The 19,983-nt window shown below is 35.7% G+C and overlaps 1 protein-coding gene across 1 annotated transcript; it reads left to right on the forward strand.

The window, feature by feature from the left end:
* The first annotated feature begins 213 nt into the window (after positions 1 to 213).
* Positions 214 to 18,817, forward strand: cdk5rap1 (CDK5 regulatory subunit associated protein 1). The gene is made up of 13 exons (XM_065265930.1): positions 214 to 665; positions 742 to 845; positions 7,476 to 7,510; positions 9,918 to 10,018; positions 10,116 to 10,326; positions 10,650 to 10,770; positions 12,416 to 12,649; positions 12,962 to 13,059; positions 13,184 to 13,239; positions 15,013 to 15,143; positions 15,303 to 15,452; positions 15,792 to 15,932; positions 18,617 to 18,817. Exons 1-13 carry the CDS (start codon positions 401 to 403, stop codon positions 18,695 to 18,697), a joined length of 1,728 nt encoding a protein of 575 aa, XP_065122002.1. The 5' UTR covers positions 214 to 400; the 3' UTR covers positions 18,698 to 18,817.
* The last annotated feature ends 1,166 nt before the right edge of the window (positions 18,818 to 19,983 follow it).

The following is a 19,983-nucleotide window of genomic DNA, read 5'->3' on the forward strand; positions in this document are numbered from 1 at the left end:
CATGGTCTTACTATAGTAAAAAAAATGTATAAAACCATACTTAATTTTCGTAAGGGTAATCAAGTCTATTAAAATAATTAGAATTAAAAATTGAATTAATTATCATTTATGTACGGATGTTTTAGTAGTAACACTCGTTTCGATAGAAACTATGGTAACCATGATACATTTTGCGCGTGTCTACAGGACTCTTATTTTGAAGTATTTCACATCGGTATCGCCATATTTCCAGCAATGACAGCAGTCACGTTGTAGTTTTTGTTAGTTACCGGTTCAGTTAGATTAAATAGTTCGCAATCAGTTTCTCATATCTCAGTGTTGTCTTATTATTCTTCCAGAAGCGCTGACATTACCTAATTTCATCTGCTTTACTGCTTGCAAATGCAAGCATCAGTAAGTCATGAAGGGCAGCCTCAGACTCTTCGTTTTTGCCATGAAAAAATGTTTTTCTAGACACATTCACAGAGACATATATCACAGATATTATTGTTCAGGATCGTCTACTAAAGATTATAGCAGGGTTAGTGAATTAAACCGTAAACTGGCATTTGGTCCGAGTTTCGAGGAGTTCATCAAGAGTTCAAACAAGAGTTCAGATGAGCTTCATGAAGAATACGAGGAGCATTATATTCATGCAGACACAACCTCAGCACATTCAAGGAAAGGTTAGAACATTAATAATAAATAATTCCCCGGATTAAGGAAATCTTATCGCATGTTGACTTGTCAAATGTTTTGCAGTGTTTTTTGAAACGTATGGGTGTCAGATGAATGTCAACGACACTGAAATAGCCTGGTCCATTCTTCAGAAAGCAGGCTATACAAGAACACACGAGCTACCAGAGGTACTGCAGTCTAAACATCTACTGTCCAATAAAACATGATTTTATTACAGTGAAAATATAGTAGTCATGATTTGATTACTCAACCACATTTCTCTGGCAGGGGATTAATAATTATTATCTCTTAGTATCTGTTGTATTACCATTGGAATCACCATAGTTTTAGTTTTCAAGTTTACTATGGGTGCAATAGTGAAATGGTAAATTTGTGTATTCTGAGCTGCCTTACTTCGTGAAAATCAACTATATTTTTACTGCAGTAACCATTATACTTAAACCATTGCATTTGTAGAAAACAAAAATTGTTATGGTAATAAAAGAGAACTGTGAGATATTGTGACGTTTATAATATTGCTAATTGCGATGGTTTGCAATAACTGAATGATTTTAATACTTCAAAAGGTTTTGTAAGTTTTAGGTCGATGCATGTAGCAAAAAAAAACTGGCATGACAGAAATTGATGCTTTCTTTTTTTGAAACATGTACGTACATTTTTCGATTTCTAAATATATTTTATTATAATTTAAAGGTGGAGTGCAAAATTTTTGAAAAACACTTTGGAAAAGGGAGTCAGCAGGCCAAGTACCAAAACACACTTGTAGCCAATCAGCAGTAAGGGGCGTGTCTACTAACCAAAATCGTTGCATGGGTTTGCGTATGTGTGGGGCGGGTCTATCAAAAGAAGGCCCTGGAGGGTATTGCACAAAAGTAGAATTAAGAAAGCCAGGATAACAGAAAAGGCCCAGCTTGACCTATAGTTTAATCAGGGCATCCTGGCTTAGTCTGTTGCACAATTTCCAAGCCAGGATGAGAACGTGCAGCTATGTCAAGCCAGGTGTAGCTAGCTAGGTAAGCGCACATTCGCGGCATTCTTAAACAGACCACGGGATCGATCACAGAATCACTGATGCAAAAATTGATGAAACTCATAAAAATTCTTCATGAAACTGCAAACACTTAACTACTACTAATGTGCATATACAGTATTTGATGCAAAAAAGTGTTAATTATCTTAAAAAAGGTATTTATTTCCTATAACAATTTAAATTTGATGGAACTAAACAGAAATCATTGAATTATAATAAGATTTATATACAGGATTTGACCATATAAAGATTTTTTTAAGGAAAAAATTAGGAAAAGGCAACAATAAAAATTCCACCTGCTAAAAAGCAAACATGCTGGGGTCTCTGTGATACCAAGAAGCCCTCAATATGGGATCATTCAGTGCATAAAAGTGGATTTCAACCCCACCCCCAAACTAAAGCTTCCAAAAATACTACATTTACTGTGAGCTTTAAAAGGTTTTCAAACAGTTTTATTCATTGACATGCCATAATACACTGAATAGTATATTCTGGATTGTTGGTGAATACCATCATGCTCAAACAAGGCTGGTTTGGACTGGAATATTGGGAAGTAAGATGGTAGGTCCCTTGAGTGGGCCAAAAGGACATCTGGAAGATATGTAGAGTATAAAATGGGGAAAAAAGGGATCATGTCTTCTGAAATTAATTTACTTTCATGCAGGATAATACACTATAGCATGCTGCAAAAAAGCCGCACTGACTATTTTAATTCATGTGGGCATTAGGGCTGTCAAAATGGCTGAACAAGTACATTCGAAATTCGTTCTTGAAAAATAATAAAATTCGAATTATATTCGAATTATAAAGACCTACTTTATCTTGGAGAAAATACTCCTAAAAGCCCACAAGAGGGCGCAGCACAAAGCCCCAATAATATAAACAAATCATGCACAGCATATTTTTTGTTAAAACGAATGTTATAAACACTAATAAATTAAGCATAATTTCTTAAATTCATATGCAAAGGAACAAAAGTGCACATAGATATCTGGAAGTGCAAAATGCCTCAACAGCCAGCGTGTGTAGGCTATTAACACAAGAAACTATCCATACATTTACAAATTATTTTATGTACCAAACATTAATTAAATTTACAAAATTAACCAGTATATTTGTGCACCTGTAAATGTACAAAACGAATGCCATAAATAGACAATGCATATTAATATAGGGCATTTTATATAATATATAAGTAGATAAATTTACGTGTTTTAAATTAAGTATGAAAACGAATGAATCTTTATTTAAGCCAAAATAAGTGGGAAAGATCATTAGTCATTAAATTGTGTCAAGCTTAAACACTATTCACAACAACTTATATTATATTTTGTGTGTTCCTTGGTTGAAAATATGTAGAAATATATGCGATTAATAAAGTACAGAACAGAAATGTTTAACTTACGCGCAGAGCGAAGCCGTTAATAAAGCAGACTCTCCGTTATTAACATAGAGTACGTGCTGAAACAGTCGAGTTGGCAGATGATCATCATGTTTATATTTCACGCAGATAATGTTGATGAAAAACTTGCATATCAATGTCCAGGTGAAAGTCAAGTTTCCAGTCAGTTATAAAAATAAAGCCACCGCGGCGTTACATTGCAGCTCTCTCATATGCGGTGTGGACTCTGTAGATGCACATATGGTTTTAATGTTGCTAAACAAGCAGCTGTATTATTGATCAGTTATTTTAAACTTTAAAACTGCATTTAGAAGCAGACGACACTAATTCTGTCATCTCAGCTAGTTTCACTTTGCGGATGAATTCCAGTTGATGCTCCAAAAACCAAAGCAGCATCACACAGCCCTTTTAATATTTATTCTGTCCGACTCGTAATCCCCACTGTCTTTTCTTGCTATTTTTCAAATGAATAACGCTGGCTTGCTCCGCATAGTTGGCTGAGCCGCTCTGTATAACAATCCGCGTCAGTTACGTCATCATCATGTTGCGTGAGCTTCCTGACACAGGTAAAATTCGAATGCAAAGTTTTACGTTCGAATATGCATATTTTTTTTTACATTCGACGAATATTCGAAATTCGAATTAAAATTTGACAGCCCTAGTGGGCATTCAATTCAATTCAATTTTATTTATATAGCGCTTTTCACAAGTGTTAATTGTTGCAAAGCAGCTTTACATGAGTAGATGTAGAGGAGAACACAGAAAATCAATAGATAGTATAAGAAGTAGAATATAGCGGCTAAGAATAAACCGTACAAGCGAGCGTATTAATAATGTAACGTATACAGTACAGTGCTAAGTTTAGCAAAAGTTGGCTGACTCTCCCTGGGATTAAAAAACCCCCTAGGAGAAAACCCGGTGGGAAAAACTCCTAGAAGGACAAAAACCCTAAGGAGAAATTAATATATATTTATCTATATATACACGGTAGGGATAGGAAGCGGGTAAGCAGATTAAACTGGTTCAGCCGGTGGTCGTTGGTTGAGCATCGGCTGGGCATTACGTTGAAGGACAGCCAGTAGATCAGTGGTGCGATGACCTTCACAGCAGCAGCAACTGGATCTGTTTGTCTCATTGTCCTCGGGGTCGAGGACGAGACAGGGAGACAAAAACAGAATTCTAGCGTAGGGGCCGTTCGCATGTAATGCAAGTGTCATACAGTGGTTATAGTGGTTTAAGTCAGCTCGGTTCCAGGCTAACTATTGCGGCAATAGTATATTACCCATATGAGGTATGTGAGTGCTTTGTTCTAGACAAAATAACTACTGTGGGAAAAGTACATTTACTGGACATTCTATGTGAATGCTTTGTTAAAGAAGAATGTCTTAAGTTTAGATTTAAATTGATCGACTGTGTCTGATACTCAAACATTATTTGGTAAATCATTCCAGAGCTTAGGGGCCAAGTAGGAAAAGGATCTACCACATTTAGACACTTTTGATTTTCTAGGGATAATTAAGTAACCAGAATTTTGTGATCGCAGTTTACGTGGTGAATTGTATTCTGGTAGTAGTTCTTTAATATACGAGAGCGCTAGGCCATTTTAGGCTTTGTAGGTGATTAGTAATATTTTAAATTGTATGCGATATTTTACTGGTAGCCAGTGTAAAGATGCCAGAATTGGACTTATGTGGTCATACTTTTTAGATCGAGTAAGCACTCTTGCGGCGGCGTTTTGAACCAGCTGTAGCTTGTTTACCTGATTTGCATGGCATCCCCCGAGTAACGAGTTACAATAGTCTATTCTAGAGGTCATAAAAGCATGGATAAGCTTTTCTGCATCTGATGCAGAAAGCATATGGCGTATTTTTGAGATATTTCTAAGATGGAAGAATGCTGTGCGGCAGACATTGGAGATATGACTATCGAAAGATAGATTGCTGTCGAACATTACGCCTAAAGTCTTAACCGTGGAAGATGGCACCACCGTGCAGCCATCTGTGGGCAACTTGTAATCTGACATATTATGTTTGGAGCGATTTGGTTCAATAATAAGTATCTCAGTCTAAAATAAGAAAAAAATAAGGTATTATACCACATCATCCTTTTACCTTAGTCCTATAAACAGTCTGTGGAGCATCATTATATGAAAGATGTGTAAGGTGGACAGCACTATAATTCATATTCAAACATCAACTCTTGGGATGCAATACTAGCATATTTAAGTGAAATAAAGACAGAAACTATAGACTTACAAGTTTAATGAACGGGAGAGTTAAATGTAAAAAATATGCTCATATATTATTATGTAACTTGTGTTAAATACATTATTTGATTTACAATGGTTTTTTATTATCTGTCCATGCAGCACATTTGACAGATATCTGTTTTGTGGATCATTTTAACACACGGAATTTTGATAAAGTGCCTTTTGCATTATAATTTGAAAAGGCATAAGTTGTGTATTTTTTAAGTATTAAAGTATCTTTTGACATTTTAAATATGTCAAATTACGTATTTAAATATAATAGCATGCACACTGTCATATAACTATTCAAATTAAAATACAATATGTAAACTTACTGACTTTATTTTTAAAAACAAACAAAAATAGCATGTGTATAATAATTTGGACCATCCATCACTTTCAGAAAATCAAGGTTAAGAACATTTTGCATGCTGGTGACTTGATTGCAGAAATAAATCTACACATAAGGTAGTGTCTGCTGACATATTTTATCATCTGTACTAATTTTAACATTAAAAAAGTCTCATATATCTGGCACAGGGGTGGGTGTAGTCCACTGCATCCAATGAAAATATAGGGAAAGCTGTAACACAAAATAATGCCTGTTTTACTTTGACTGCCCTAATGTAACACTTTATGGAGTAATCTGTTCCTGTTACTTGCAATCTTGTAGAAGTGATTTCAGTGCTAGACTGACATTTCTTACATCATCTGAGAATCTGTACCTCTCAGTCAGATATTATTTCTCATGCCTTAATGCTAGTCTACATATGTACTTAATTGAAGCTGCCTTTCAACTTCATCAGTCATTTCTTATCTCAACAACTGCTTTAATAAATGTATTCATCAAACCCCTGACAGCAGTCTTCATAATAATAAGACTAAAATAACAGTAAATAAATGACAGTATATCTAGTATTTTTATGCAAGACCATGAAGTGACTAAAACACATGAATATCTAGTAGGATTGAAAGAGGAACTAGCTGATTAATCTGAAATGGTATAGTCTTCTATACCATGCTGTGGATGTTTTATGAGTCTGTGGTGTCTAGCATCATTTTTTTATGCTGTGGTCTGTTGGGGAATTAGTATGAAGGTGGCAGACAGAAATAAACTGGACAAATTAATAAGAGGGGCTGGCTCTGTACATGGTTCATGTTGTGGCTGAGAGAAGTATACAAACTATATTCAATTCTGAACAATCCCTTTCACCCACTACATAGGGTGCTGGCCGACCAGAGAAGTACATTTAGTCAGAGACTGATCACTGCTTAGTGTTTTACTGAGCGTTTTACAAGATCCTTTATACCTGTGGTCAGGCTGTATAACTCCTCTTTGTAAGTGCTGGGACAATTTACTATTGAAGTAAATTACCCTTTTTTTATATGGAAAAAGTTATAGTTTATAATTTTTTTTATTTCTTATCTATTAATTTTTAAATCATTGATGGGCAATTATGTTTTTATTTATTTTTTCTTTAATTTCTATCTTTTCTATAATTGTAACATTAAAGCAGTATACCTCTGGGATTAATTAAGTTCTTTTAATTGATTAATCACTAGGATTAATCTTAGCCTGGTTGTTAGCCTGCTCTGGAGCAGGCTAGCTGCAAAGAGATAATCTCCATAGTAACTCCATCTAGATTAATTTAGCCTCTCTTCATGCAACCGAGTCAGGGCTAAATTCAGCCAGGATAACTAGAAAATCCAAGCTTAATCCCTTATCTTGCTTTTGTGCAATACCCCTCAGATTCTATTGGGGTAGGGGTGTGTTTGTTTAGGTGATTTCATATCAACATTGGCTTTCTGAGATCATGCACCCCACCTTTAAATAGATTTTCCCAACTTGAAGCATTATCGTGTGGCATCAAAAATTTTTCTTTAGTATCATAAAGACCCTTAATACAAATGGAAATCAGTTTTCAAATAAGGTTTGTATACTTTTACTGTAAACATTGTTATATTTTCTTAATTAAGTGTATGTAGCCTATCCAGAAGGCATGTTTAGGCATTACTGGTATGTTATTTCCTTTTGGGTAGGCAGGTTTGAGTCATGTCTGTTGTAGATTTATATTCAGAATATAAGAAGTATATTAACATCTGATATTTTACTACAGGCAGATGTGGTGCTGCTCGTCACTTGCTCTGTCAGGTAATGAATTTTGCTTTTCAAAGATGTTTTTTGGATGGCATTTTGCAGAAACAGACACAAAATTGGTTCTTCAAGATTGTTTAATAACTTTTTAAGTTTACCTTTTTGTTAGGTTATTGATCACCAACCTTAGGAGGTTAACAAAAAATTTGAGACACAGGGCCCTATTTTAACGATCTAAGCGCATTGTCTAAAGCGCACAGCGCAACGTCTAAATGGGCGTGTCCGAATCCACTTTTGCTAATTTAACGACGGGAAAAATGGTTTTTGCGCCGAGCGCATGGTCGAAAAGGGTAGGTCCTATTGTAATGGGAGTATTTTGGGTGTAACGTGCAGTAAACCAATGAGAGTCACAGCTCTCATCCCCTTTAAAAGCAAGTTGCTCTGGCGCTATGTCTAATCCCTATTTAGATGACGGACTTTGTAAACTGAAAAACTAAGCGGAGGAAGAAGATCCCCAGTTTAAGATTAGTGTTAAATAACTATGTTGTTTTTCCACTTTATTGAAATTGTTATTTTTTTATTAAAACCTTTAAAACCCGTTTTCTTTTAGTCATGGAAGTAAAAAAGCAGGCTTTTAATTGCTTTAAATGTATGGCTATCCAATATCACCAAAAAATAATTTACAAGTATGTAAGATAAGGTTTGTACTCTAAAAATACTTTATTTGTAACAAACAGGAGATAAAGAATTTACAAACGGCTCTCCTCACGTTTCAGCACTTTGGACAGCGTTTTTTTTAGCAAAGAGTTTTTTTAAGCATTACTTAAAAATGTTTCTCATCTCACCATATCCACAGGTACAGAGTCATCATACAGTATACAATAAATCTGTGAGGTAGCATTAAAAAAAACATTTAAAAACAGACGCATTTGTTCAAAGCAAAGCATTTATTTACTTACCAGGCTGCAGGTGAAGCAGCTCTTTGCGCCTTCTAACGTCTCATAATTAGTCCTCATTTATGTCCAAGAGATTCAATAATAATCTTTTACATTCAATCCTTTAATCTTTCATATTTAAAAGCATTTTTGTGCTGCTGCGCATTCATGTACCTTGTGATAAGCAAACCCGCGTTGTCCTCCCGTGTATAGGCGCATTTTACTAATGCGCTCTTTAAATAACATAAAACACATTGCGCCATTGACTTTAGACTTTAGACCAGGTTTTTGTTGGTCAATGGCGTAGTCTATTTTAGTTGCCTCAAAATAGCAACGCGCCAACAATGCGCCTGAACACACCTCGTTTTCAGACCAGAACGCCCATGGGCGCAAAAGGGGACGCAAATGCATTTGCTATTTAAACAACGCGGCGCTAAACGTGAAAATTAGGGTGGAAACTAGCGAAAGACACTTGCGTCGCGCATTGCGCTGCATTGCGCCGGGTGTAAGATAGAGCACACAATCTGTGTCATTTTATTAGCAAAAATAGCAAATATAGCCTAATTTATAGGGTGAATGTGCTTTAAAAAAGTTGTGCATCACCAAAGTGTGCCATATTTGTGACCAGGTTGTGGAAACTCAATTTTATTGTCATTTTCTGTTTTCTACATAAAATCATCCTACATAATAAACAATAAAAATATCATCTTGATATATTAAAAGGTCACATAACACATGCTGTTTCTGCATATCTCATGTTAATCTTGAGTACCTATAGAGTAGTATTGCATCCTTCATATCTCCAAAGTGTCTTTAGTTTTATCAGATTTATAAAAGACATCAGCTGTACCGCTTCTTTCCCGAAAAAGAGCAAGCAACACACATAACATTATCCCACTACCTCTGGATAACTAATGATTATCTACAAGTCCGTGTCGTTTACATTATATGCATTTACACAACGATTGCCAACGAAACAAATATTTGATGCACTTTTATTTACCGCCTGCGACTCATGACCTGTCTTTAAACGAACACACATTGGGAAGATGAACAAGCTAAATTTCCCTTACAAACAACAACACACTACTCTGGTGAAGTTGATTTCGTGTCAGCTCTTGGTTGGTGTCTGCGTGCACTATTTCCATATAAGGACTTCCACTGTACTTCCTGCACTGAAATTGCCCATAAAAGAAATAAAGCAAGATTGTTACGTATGAATCCATCATGTTTGAAAAAACTCTCAGAAACTTGTATGAACCCTGGCACAGAAATACTCATGTCCAACTGCTTTTTTGACATTTTTTTAACTATGTTAAGCATAAGCAAACCAACTATTAAGTAGTGTTATTAAGTCTGAATGCATGACATAGCTTTAGACCCCCCCCCCCCAATACTGACTGAGTAAGGTCATGTCAAAGATTTAAATTAATGAGTGAAATCAAACTTTGATGCTTTAAATCTCATCAATAGATTCATGATTGGATTTTATAGGCAGGGTCTTTAACCTTGTGTTTCCTCTTTTACAGGGAAAAGGCAGAGCAAACAATCTGGAACAGACTCAGACAGATCAGTGCGGTAAAGAAGAGACGTTCAAAACACGAAGCTCCATTAAAAATAGGTGTCCTAGGTAACTATTACAACAATTCCTCTTTATTAACTCTTCAGCTATATCGGAGAAGCATGTGAACAACAGGTGCACACAACATACCTGTGTCTCGCTGTAGGCTGCATGGCAGAGAGATTGAAAACTGAATTACTGGAGCGGGAGAAGTTGGTGGATGTTCTCGCAGGGCCTGATGCCTACAGAGATCTGCCCCGGCTGCTTTCTCTTGCTCACGGTGGTCAGAGGGCCAGCAATGTGCTGTTATCATTGGAGGAGACTTACGCTGATGTCATGCCTGTCCATCAAAGTCCTCAGGGACACAGTGCTTTTGTGTGAGTGAATCTCTGACCTTATAGCTTTGAAGTCTTGTGATTGAAGCATTGGAAGGACGGTGAAAGGATCTTATGGGGAAGACTAGGCTTCAGAATTGTTATAAAAATGGATTAATGTTAAGATCAGTGTTTCTCATTTTCAGTACTCAACCACCTCCCAGAGTGTTTTTGATGTTACCCTTCAGTATATAAAACAACTGTTTTGACTCATCAGCTTGATCAGAAGAACATCACTTTATTTCATGTTACTTCGACATGCCCACATATGAAATTTAAATAAATGTAATGTACAGTAATAAACTAACACATTGATTTTACTGCAGGTCCATCATGCGTGGCTGTGATAATATGTGTAGTTACTGTATTGTACCATTCACCCGCGGCAGAGAGAGAAGCAGACCAATGTCTACTATTCTGGAGGAGGTTCGCATGCTTTCAGATCAGGTACAACTGCACCGTTGGAATGCAATATATACATAATCTAAAATGTGCAAGGCCCAACGTCTGGTTAAACTCTTTCCCCGCGTATGTGTTCCTACGTATGTGGCCCATCTGCTGTTTTACATAAATGCCAAAAACCAGGTGAAACAATATCATAATGCATTCCAATTGACTGTTTTGTAGTCTTTATAATAAGTTGTTGCAAACTAAAAGAAAGGCATTTACACTTCCATAGTGTACTTAGTGCTTTTTTTTTCGCACACTAATTTTGTACTTAATATACTAAAAAATGATCTTTAGTAGTTCTTGAGATGTTCTTAAGATTATCTAAGTGCACTTATTTATGCTATTTTGAGACACCATGCATATGAACTAAAATGTGCTTTTAACATAGTATCTCTGTATTAAAAAATGAATTTAGTTAACACTTTCATACAAAGATGGTTTCAAGTTTACTACAAGTGGTACCTAAATAAATAAATTTTTTAAATATATTTTTAGCACATTTTAGTTCATATTTATGGTGTCTCAAAATAGCACAGTGAAGTACACTTAGATGATCTTAAGAACTAAACTTACTAAAGATGAATTTTTAGTATATTAAGTACAAAATTAGTGTGTGAAAATAAAGCACTTTAAGTACACTATGGAAGTGATCTACTTTTTCACCTGGTTCTGTCCACTATCATCTCAGCATTAGCAAACATGTGCGCATTGCTGCCGTGAGGATCAAACTCCTTTCAGGCTTTGCACTTGAATGGTCACATACATGCATAATAATACCAGACAAGTAAACACAGAGTTTAGGAACAATGTAGTTTTGGACTTGGTTTTGGGCAATTGTGCATTACTGTAGGTCAATCATTTTCAAATGTTTTAATTATCGACCAAAAAAACATGAATTTATATAAAAATCTACATTTTTGCAGCTGAAGTGGTTAATTATTTAATAACATTTTTCTTAAATCATCCTGGTGACCCAGTTTTAAAACCACTGTGTGACAGCTGTCTATGTTAATAATTTTGTTTCTCTGTTCTTATTTTATCACTGACTGTTCACTTAAGTATTTTATTACTTAAGAGCTTCTTGAAGGACACATTTCATGAAAATCTGACTTGTTCCATGTTTAAGTTCTATAATTGAGTCATCAGTGCTTTTATCAACCTAGAAAATGTGAAAAAGAGCAACCCAGTGAAAACATAGGTCATTGAAATTTGTCTCCCGTTGTGATGTCAGAAGGGGTAATATTGCCCCTTAATTTGCACTATCCAACCATCGCACTGCCTTTAAGTGCAGAGATCAGCTCATTTTGTAAAAGGACACATCCAAAAACGGCACATTTTTGCTCATACCTAACAAGGGGACAATTTTAACATGCGATAATAAATTATTTATGAGGTATTTTGAGCTAGAACTACACATGTACGCTTGGGACACCAAAGATTTCTTTGACATCTTAAAAAAGTCTTGTCGCCTTTAATATTAATTTCATTAAAAGCATTTGTATCTTTTTTTGAGAAAAAAATCTAATTTTTCCAGCACATTTCTGAAATAACCACTGCAAACTCAGTTATTTTCAACACAAAAATCACAAAAAAATTTTGTGAAATCTTGGAGAGACTGTAATTTGTGTGTGTTTGTATTTAGGGAGTGAAGGAGGTTACCCTGCTGGGCCAGAATGTGAACAGTTATAGGGATTTGTCAGAAGAGCAGTTCAGCAGTTCTGAGGTCAGCCTTCAACTCAGCCGTGGCTTCAAGACCATTTACCGAACAAGACAAGGAGGTCTCCGCTTTGCGGACCTGCTGGACAGAGTGTCACTCATTGATTCAGATATGAGGATACGCTTTACCTCACCACATCCCAAAGACTTTCCTGATGAGGTAATTGCATCCTGTTCTTGGTGGATCATACTGGAAGAGGTGATTTGATCACTACACTTAGGTGTGATCCTTTACATCTAATTACACAGTTAGGTCTAAGTACAGATGGATGATACATAAATGACACTGTATATACTTGAAGGAGAAGATAGTCTGTACATTTGATGCTGGATTTGACTTTCGGTCTTTTAGGTTGGTCACAACAGGTTTGTCTTGACAAGACATAATTGATCAAAAAGTAAATTTTCATGTTAATGACCCTCTTAATATTGTATTGATATCCCACTGTTGGCTTTAAATCCATCCCTTTAGGTGTTGCATTTAATTCAGGAGAGGAAGAACATCTGCAAACAGATTCATCTCCCGGCACAGAGCGGCAGCAGTCGGCTTCTTCACGCTATGAGACGTGGGTGAGAGCTTATCGGGTCATAAGTTTTTAGAGATGATTTAAATAATACAAGTTATTCGGGCTCACGTTGAAATCGTGAATCTAATATTTAGTTCTGATTTCCTTTTGTTTCTGTACTTTCTTAGTTACACCCGAGAGGCGTATCTTGAGCTTGTGGAAAACATTCGTAAACTAATTCCAGGTAACTTGTCAAATATTGTGAAAAACAGTAAACATTATCTGATTCTTGAGTAACTGGGACAGAAATGGTCAAATTGTTTTTTCTGGTTTTTATATTTACTGTCTAAATAAATTGAAATGAATCCAGTTTCTTTACCTTTTAAATACTGGACCTGACAAGTAGGGCTGTTGCGGTAAACAATCTTGTATAACCGCGCTACTGACAAGCCAACCGCATGGATGACAAACAACAGTAACAACCGCGATGTTCACGTTAAATCCATGACATATCATAAATGTATAATAAAGGTCAAATAAATTATCAAGTGTTAAGAGAGTAATTTGTTTTGTAAATGTTTTAATTCAAAATGTAATACTAGGCTGTTCATATTTTGTTAAATCATACAGTAAATGTGTGAAAAGCCTTGAAACTAAGATGATAGAATTGGCGTCACCTGCCTCTAAATGCAGTTTTAAATGTAAAAATTTAAAAGTACTTTAACTGATCAACACAAATACAAAGCGCCATAATGCTGATTGTTCATAAAACTGATTGCTTAGAGACATTAAAAATGAGCGAGTTGCAGCCAATAACTGGGTATTCATCAACCTGATTTTAGGTGCATTTTGAAGTATAAATCGACATCCAATATTGAATTTCAAATAAAAATCCGTTAATTCACAAAAAAGTTTTTATGCTTGCTTGGGTGGTTTTTGACTTATGCGATAAAGAGTAAATGTGAATAATGGGAGATGGAAACGCAGGGCTGCTGCTGATCAAATGGGTGCCCTAAACTGACGTTTACAGTGGTGCTCCCTTTAGTTAAAAAAAACAACAACAAAAAATCTGACACAACTATACTGTGGTAGGGCTGTCAAATTTTAATTCGAATTTCGAATATTCGTCGAATGTAAAAAAAATATGCATATATAATTCGAATTTTATTATTTTTCAAGGACGAATTTCGAATGTACTTGTTCAGCCATTTTGACAGCCCTATACTGTGGAAACTCATTTGCTGAATAAATTCTAAACATTAAACCTACGTGACTGATCATCTAGCTGTTTCTGCTGTCTTTGTCTTTACCATATACAGGTGCTGGTCATATAATCAGAATATCATCAAAAAGTTGATTTATTCCACTAATTCCGTTCAAAAAGTAAAACTTGTAGCCTATATTATATTCATTTATAACATACAGACTGATATATTTCAAATGTTTATTTCTTTTCATTTTGATTTCGTCATGTTTGGATGAAAACCCAGCCAATGTAATGCTGGTGGCTTTATTGTTAACTAACTGAACACTAGACTTTAATCTAGGCATTTAGATATGCAAATTTTGCAACAATATTTGCATGAAATATTAACTTGATGATTATCTACCGACGTGACAATTTTAGGAAGTCCTCTGCATTATTACGGAGAGTCTGCTTTATAAACGGCTTTTCATTTGCTCGGCATGAGCTAAACGTGTGCACAAATACTGGCTAATTTCATTAAGACACCGCTGTGTTCTTTATTGACCGAGGGTCTGTAAATTTGCACTTAACAAGCCTAAACAATGTTTTTTTATTTTATTTTTTGAATATATTCTATATTATTTGCCACGCAAAATCACTGTATAGAAAATTCCTTCAACGCGACAGCCCTACTGACAAGCCATGATTAAGAAACAAATAATGAAAACACATAAAAATCACTCTTTTTAAATACTCAGAACTTGTGTGACTTGTTGTTTAAACAATATTTAAAAATATTTAATATAAAAATTTATATAAATGATATTTCAGGGGTCAGTTTGAGCAGTGATTTTATCACGGGTTTCTGTGGAGAGACTGAAGAGGACCATCAGCAGACCCTCTCTCTCCTCAGGGAGGTGGGCTATAATGTGGGCTTCCTCTTCGCCTACAGCATGAGGAAGGTCAGCATGTTCCTGTTTTTATTTCTGTTAGACACCTGACACATTTATGAGTTTTATGTTTTCTGTTTTATCTCCACGCTCCCAGTAGTTATATCTTTAAATGTTTGAAATTATTTTTCTAGCGGTTGTGTAAATAAGCATAGCTTTTTCTCACTTTAGAAAACCCATGCATATCATCGTCTGCAAGACGATGTCCCTGCAATAGTGAAACAGCAGCGTCTGGAGGAGCTCATCTCTGTTTTTAGAGAAGAGGCAGCCAAAGTTAACATGTCTCTAATCGGCAGTACACAGCTTGTGTTGGTAGAGGGAGTGAGTATTACATGATCTTCAGTGCCTGCTCATTTCTCATTTGGTTGGAGCAAACTCTTGACATTAAGGGAAGTGTACATTTAGTCCTTTTTTTAACTTCCTTTATGTTTTTTGCGCTAACATTACATTTTATTTACTCTGCCCCCCCCCAAAAAAGCTTAATTTAAGATATACCCTGAAGACAAGTCTTATTATCTTTTCACTTTGCAGCACAATGCAAGTTGTTTTATAGATGTTTACATATAAGAACAGAAGAAGTGTACCTATAATATACATAAGACGGTTTTGTTACTACGTGCCATTAGGTCTCACTTATTTTCATGTCTTGTTATTTTACAGGAAAGTAAACGATCTTCTGAGGAACTGTGTGGTCGGAATGATGGAAGCGTGAAAGTGATTTTTCCTAAAACAGATTTGCCTGTTCAGCCAGGGAAACCTCAGGCCGATTCCATTACACCTGGAGATTATGTATTAGTCAAGGTATGCTGTATGAATGAATTATTCTTGGCTTCTTCTCCTTAATGCAAATCTTGCGGGTTTATTTAGAGAAAATTTAAATTTTTGGTTAACCTGACAGGTGACATACACAATGTTCTGTCTATAACTAAAACTATTGACAAGACAGTATATTAACTTTGATTTATCATTAACAAACATGTGGCAGTTTCTTGGACATGACTGAAGTCTAGTCCCAAACTAAAATGCATGTACGAGTTGTCATATTTGAAAACAGTTTGGATTGACATATCTTAAGTCGCCATAAAACAGAAGTTGCAATTGACTTTTTTCCGCGTTGTGACGTATATACAAATGAAACGACGTCTGAAATGAAAAAGCTATGGCTGGGCTTGTACATCGAAAACTGATTAGATAGTTGAATGTTGGGTCACTACTTGCTAAACACCCTGCCCACCTGCCATACCTTGTGTGACCACAAGTAAAAAGAGATTGTTTGGAGGAGGGGGGGAGATTTGTGTTTTTGATTAAAGATTATAAGGGCATATTAATAAAAATAATAATGTAGCTGACAGATAAGTCTGTTGTAAAAAAAAACACAGTATTCCAAAACAAATTAAAAAGTTTTTCATTTAAATTTCATTGAAACTTTAAAATATATCAGTGCTATTGTTTTTTTTTCTCAAAATGCACACCTGTATTGTTTTTAGTAACGTATATTTGTAAAATACATCTTGTAACACATCTTAAAGGAGCAGTTGATTTCCTGATAATTACTCACCCTCACATCGAAAGGTCATGACGTATGTGAAATGCACACATGGACCATTTTAAACAAAAAAGTGACACAAAGACATTAGTCATTTCACATACAACAATTTCTGAATGGTCCTCCTTCTCCACACTTGTAAGCACTGGAGCGGTAGTTTCACGTGCGTCATGCGTGACCTTTCAACGTGATTGCACAAATATTTAGTAACGGACGCGCATTTCAGGCAGGGTCAGAAATTAACACCCGCCAAGCGCCAAATGCGGGTAGATTTTCCGTTTGGCGACTAAATTCAAAAGGCTATCCGCCACACTGGCGGGTGATTTTCATACCAAAATATTAATGCAATATAATGTGTTTGCCAGTAACTAATCTGGGAACGAGGTGAGCTAGCCACAGAACATCTCTACGTTCCAAGTCTCGCACTAGAGACGGTCTGTAGCTAGTAATGCAGGTAACTTGCGGTCTGCAGCTATCTGCTGCATATTAGCTATCAAAATGCATCCCCGCCCTGCCCGTCGGGCTATCTTGACTTATAGGGAGGAAAAAATATATTTAAATGTTTATGCATTCTTTCACAGATTTGGATGGGTAATAATGGTGTATGAAATTCAGGCATTAGGTATTTAAATTACCCTTGAGCGCGCGCTCGAGTTTTACTTTCACTTTCGCGATCGCGCGAAAAGCCACAGTCCAGGAAGCAATCCGTACTGATTTGTCATGGATTTGTTGGGCAAATCCTCCAACTTAGTCCTGTCACTCATTACTATCCTCACGTAAGAAAATTAAATCTCTCGCAGCAAGCTTTAAAGTATAGATTGTACGGGCAGTGAAAAGAGTGATTTGTGCAGAATCGCTCTTAAAGCGACAGTAGCCCCCGTTTTTCTGATCGAAAAAATTATCCAATCTGTAACTGGATGATCCAAACTGTGAGTTTTGTGACCCCCTGAACCACTTTTAAATGGTGAGTATATCTGGTATGGGGATGAGCAGGAACAGTTGGTTTACATGGAAATCCAGTTTTTTGTTTGTTAAAAAAACAACAGCATCAAAACAACAACAAGAATAGCAGATTAAACATTGTGGTTAGAGGAACTATTGGCTTTGTATTGGCAAAATTTGGCCTGTGGTAAAACTAATTGAATAAGCCTGTGCTATGCCCACAAAGTCAAGTGGCATTTTCTTATCTGTGACTTCAGTAAATATTTCAGATTCAGAATCTGATGTATAGAGATTTCAATTCGGTTAGAAGAAAAATTTGTACTGATGATTGATATGTACTGAAAATTGATATGTGTTATTTGTGTTTTGATAGATGTTTTGTCTTAATATTCTACATTAAAAGTAATGTATTTTTTATTCGGGCTACTTGCATTCATTTCGGGGTAGAGTGCCTGCCCGAAAGGCTACCAGGGATTTTGAAATTTTGCGAGCCCTGCCATGAATACAGCAAATGAAATTAATGTACATGTGACAAAAAAAGGCTGTTTATTATTCTGGCCGGTAAAAAATATGCTTGGCTGGTGGATTTTTTCATCTACCAGTCCCCGTGGCAGGTGAGCCAAAAAGTTAATTTCGGACCCTGATTTCAGGGCTACTGCAAGACAAGAAGTTGTGGTTAAAAACTACAACTTTTTAATTTTTTGGCGAAAATGATTATTGTTTCACTAGACAAGTGCCTCGGTTGGATCGTTTAGAGCACTTTGAAGCTGCGTTAAAAGTCCACTATATAGAGGGAAAATCCCGGAATGTCTCTCCCAAAAAACTACATTACTTTTCGACTGAAGAAAGAAAGATATAAACATTTTGGATGACATGGGGGTCCATATCTTAGTTGAACCGTCAAGAGATTTTTGCGATTTTAAGAGATGCATTTGTATTTGCATTGCAGAAGTGACTGAAAACATTGTTCATATAAGGGCACTCACTGTTTTCACAGATTACATCTGCTAACTCCCAGAGTCTGAGAGGACATGCCTTGATTCGATCCTCACCGAGCAACACAAATGTTTCATGTTGACCAACAGATTCCCTAACCAGACACTTCACTGTATTCATGCTCATTTAAATTAAGTTAACAAAGTTACTGTACTAGAGACTAATGTCCATTGTATTAATGTCATGCATAAATAAAAAAATTCTTCAGTATTAATTCTGTTTTTCGTTGTTATACTTTAAGGTGACATTTATGCTGTGAGTGAAACGTTTGATTCAATCAGCAAGTAATCTATGTAGTTAAATACATTTTAAATAAAGGCTATTTTCTACTTGCTCTCCCAACTTGGAGTAATTAGGCACACATCACGCACATCTTATTTATATTTATGTTAGGACCACTATTATGCATACTGTAATAACAGATGTATTATCTAACATTAACATGGCATGACTAGGGATGCCTTACTTACTTACTTACTTATTCATTTAGCTGACGCTTTTATCCAAAGCGACTTACAATTGCTATATATGTCAGAGGTCGCACACCTCTGGAGCAACTACACTCTCAGAAATAGAGGTACAAAACTGTACCTTTTCTGTCACTGGGGCTGTACCCTAAGTTTCCATTTGATACATTTACAGGAATACAAAACAGAATACAATTTTGGGTAGATTACCGTACCTTAAGGACCTACATTGTTAGAAAAAGTCAAAATATGTACCCTAGCTGTCAGAGGAGCAGCACCCTTTATGTATGTACCATTAGGTACAGATATGTAAACATTTATTACCAATATGTACCTTTGAGATACTAATATGTATTTTTGAGGTACTAATAAGTTCTCTTTGGTCCCAGCATGTACCTATGAGGTACTAAAATGAAATCCTTTGGTGCAAATCTGTACTTTTTGAAAGGGTACAGCCCCAGTGACAGAAAAGGTACTAAAAGTGTTAATTTTTTTAGAATTACAAGGTTCTATCTGCATTTGATCTGTTCCAAAAATTCCCATTTACAAATTTGAGAGGATTTTGATATTGTATATTTAGAATACATTTAGGGTCCCTGTTATTTTCATGTTTGAAAGAAACTTGTCCTAAGTTTTACTATATGTATTGCAAAAACTTTGACGCTCAATATCTCAAAACTGCTCAGAACGCAGATAGAACCTTATAATTCCAATGGGACTATATATTATTTTAAATGTTTTAATTCCCATAAAAGTATATAAAATCATACCTATTATATAATATATCTTCTATAGAATCAGCTATGTCTGTCTATCTCTTAAGGTTTTTCCCTTCTAGTACTTTTCCCTCTTGACTAAAAAAGCATGGAGGTCTTTTCTCCCATGGGTTTTTTTTTTCAAT

The sequence above is a fragment of the Paramisgurnus dabryanus genome, chromosome 14, assembly GCF_030506205.2.
Source record: "Paramisgurnus dabryanus chromosome 14, PD_genome_1.1, whole genome shotgun sequence".
In the NCBI taxonomy this organism is placed as follows: Eukaryota; Metazoa; Chordata; class Actinopteri; order Cypriniformes; family Cobitidae; genus Paramisgurnus; species Paramisgurnus dabryanus.

What these genes read in the sequence shown, in the direction of transcription:
- cdk5rap1 (XM_065265930.1), top strand. Translation starts at nt 401, where the DNA reads ATGAAGGGCAGCCTCAGACTCTTCGTTTTTGCCATGAAAAAATGTTTT. An exon ending in CAGGGACACAGTGCTTTTGT is followed by an intron (nt 10,327 to 10,649) that starts GTGAGTGAATCT and finishes ATTTTACTGCAG; the next exon opens with GTCCATCATGCGTGGCTGTG. An exon ending in CTTCACGCTATGAGACGTGG is followed by an intron (nt 13,060 to 13,183) that starts GTGAGAGCTTAT and finishes GTACTTTCTTAG; the next exon opens with TTACACCCGAGAGGCGTATC.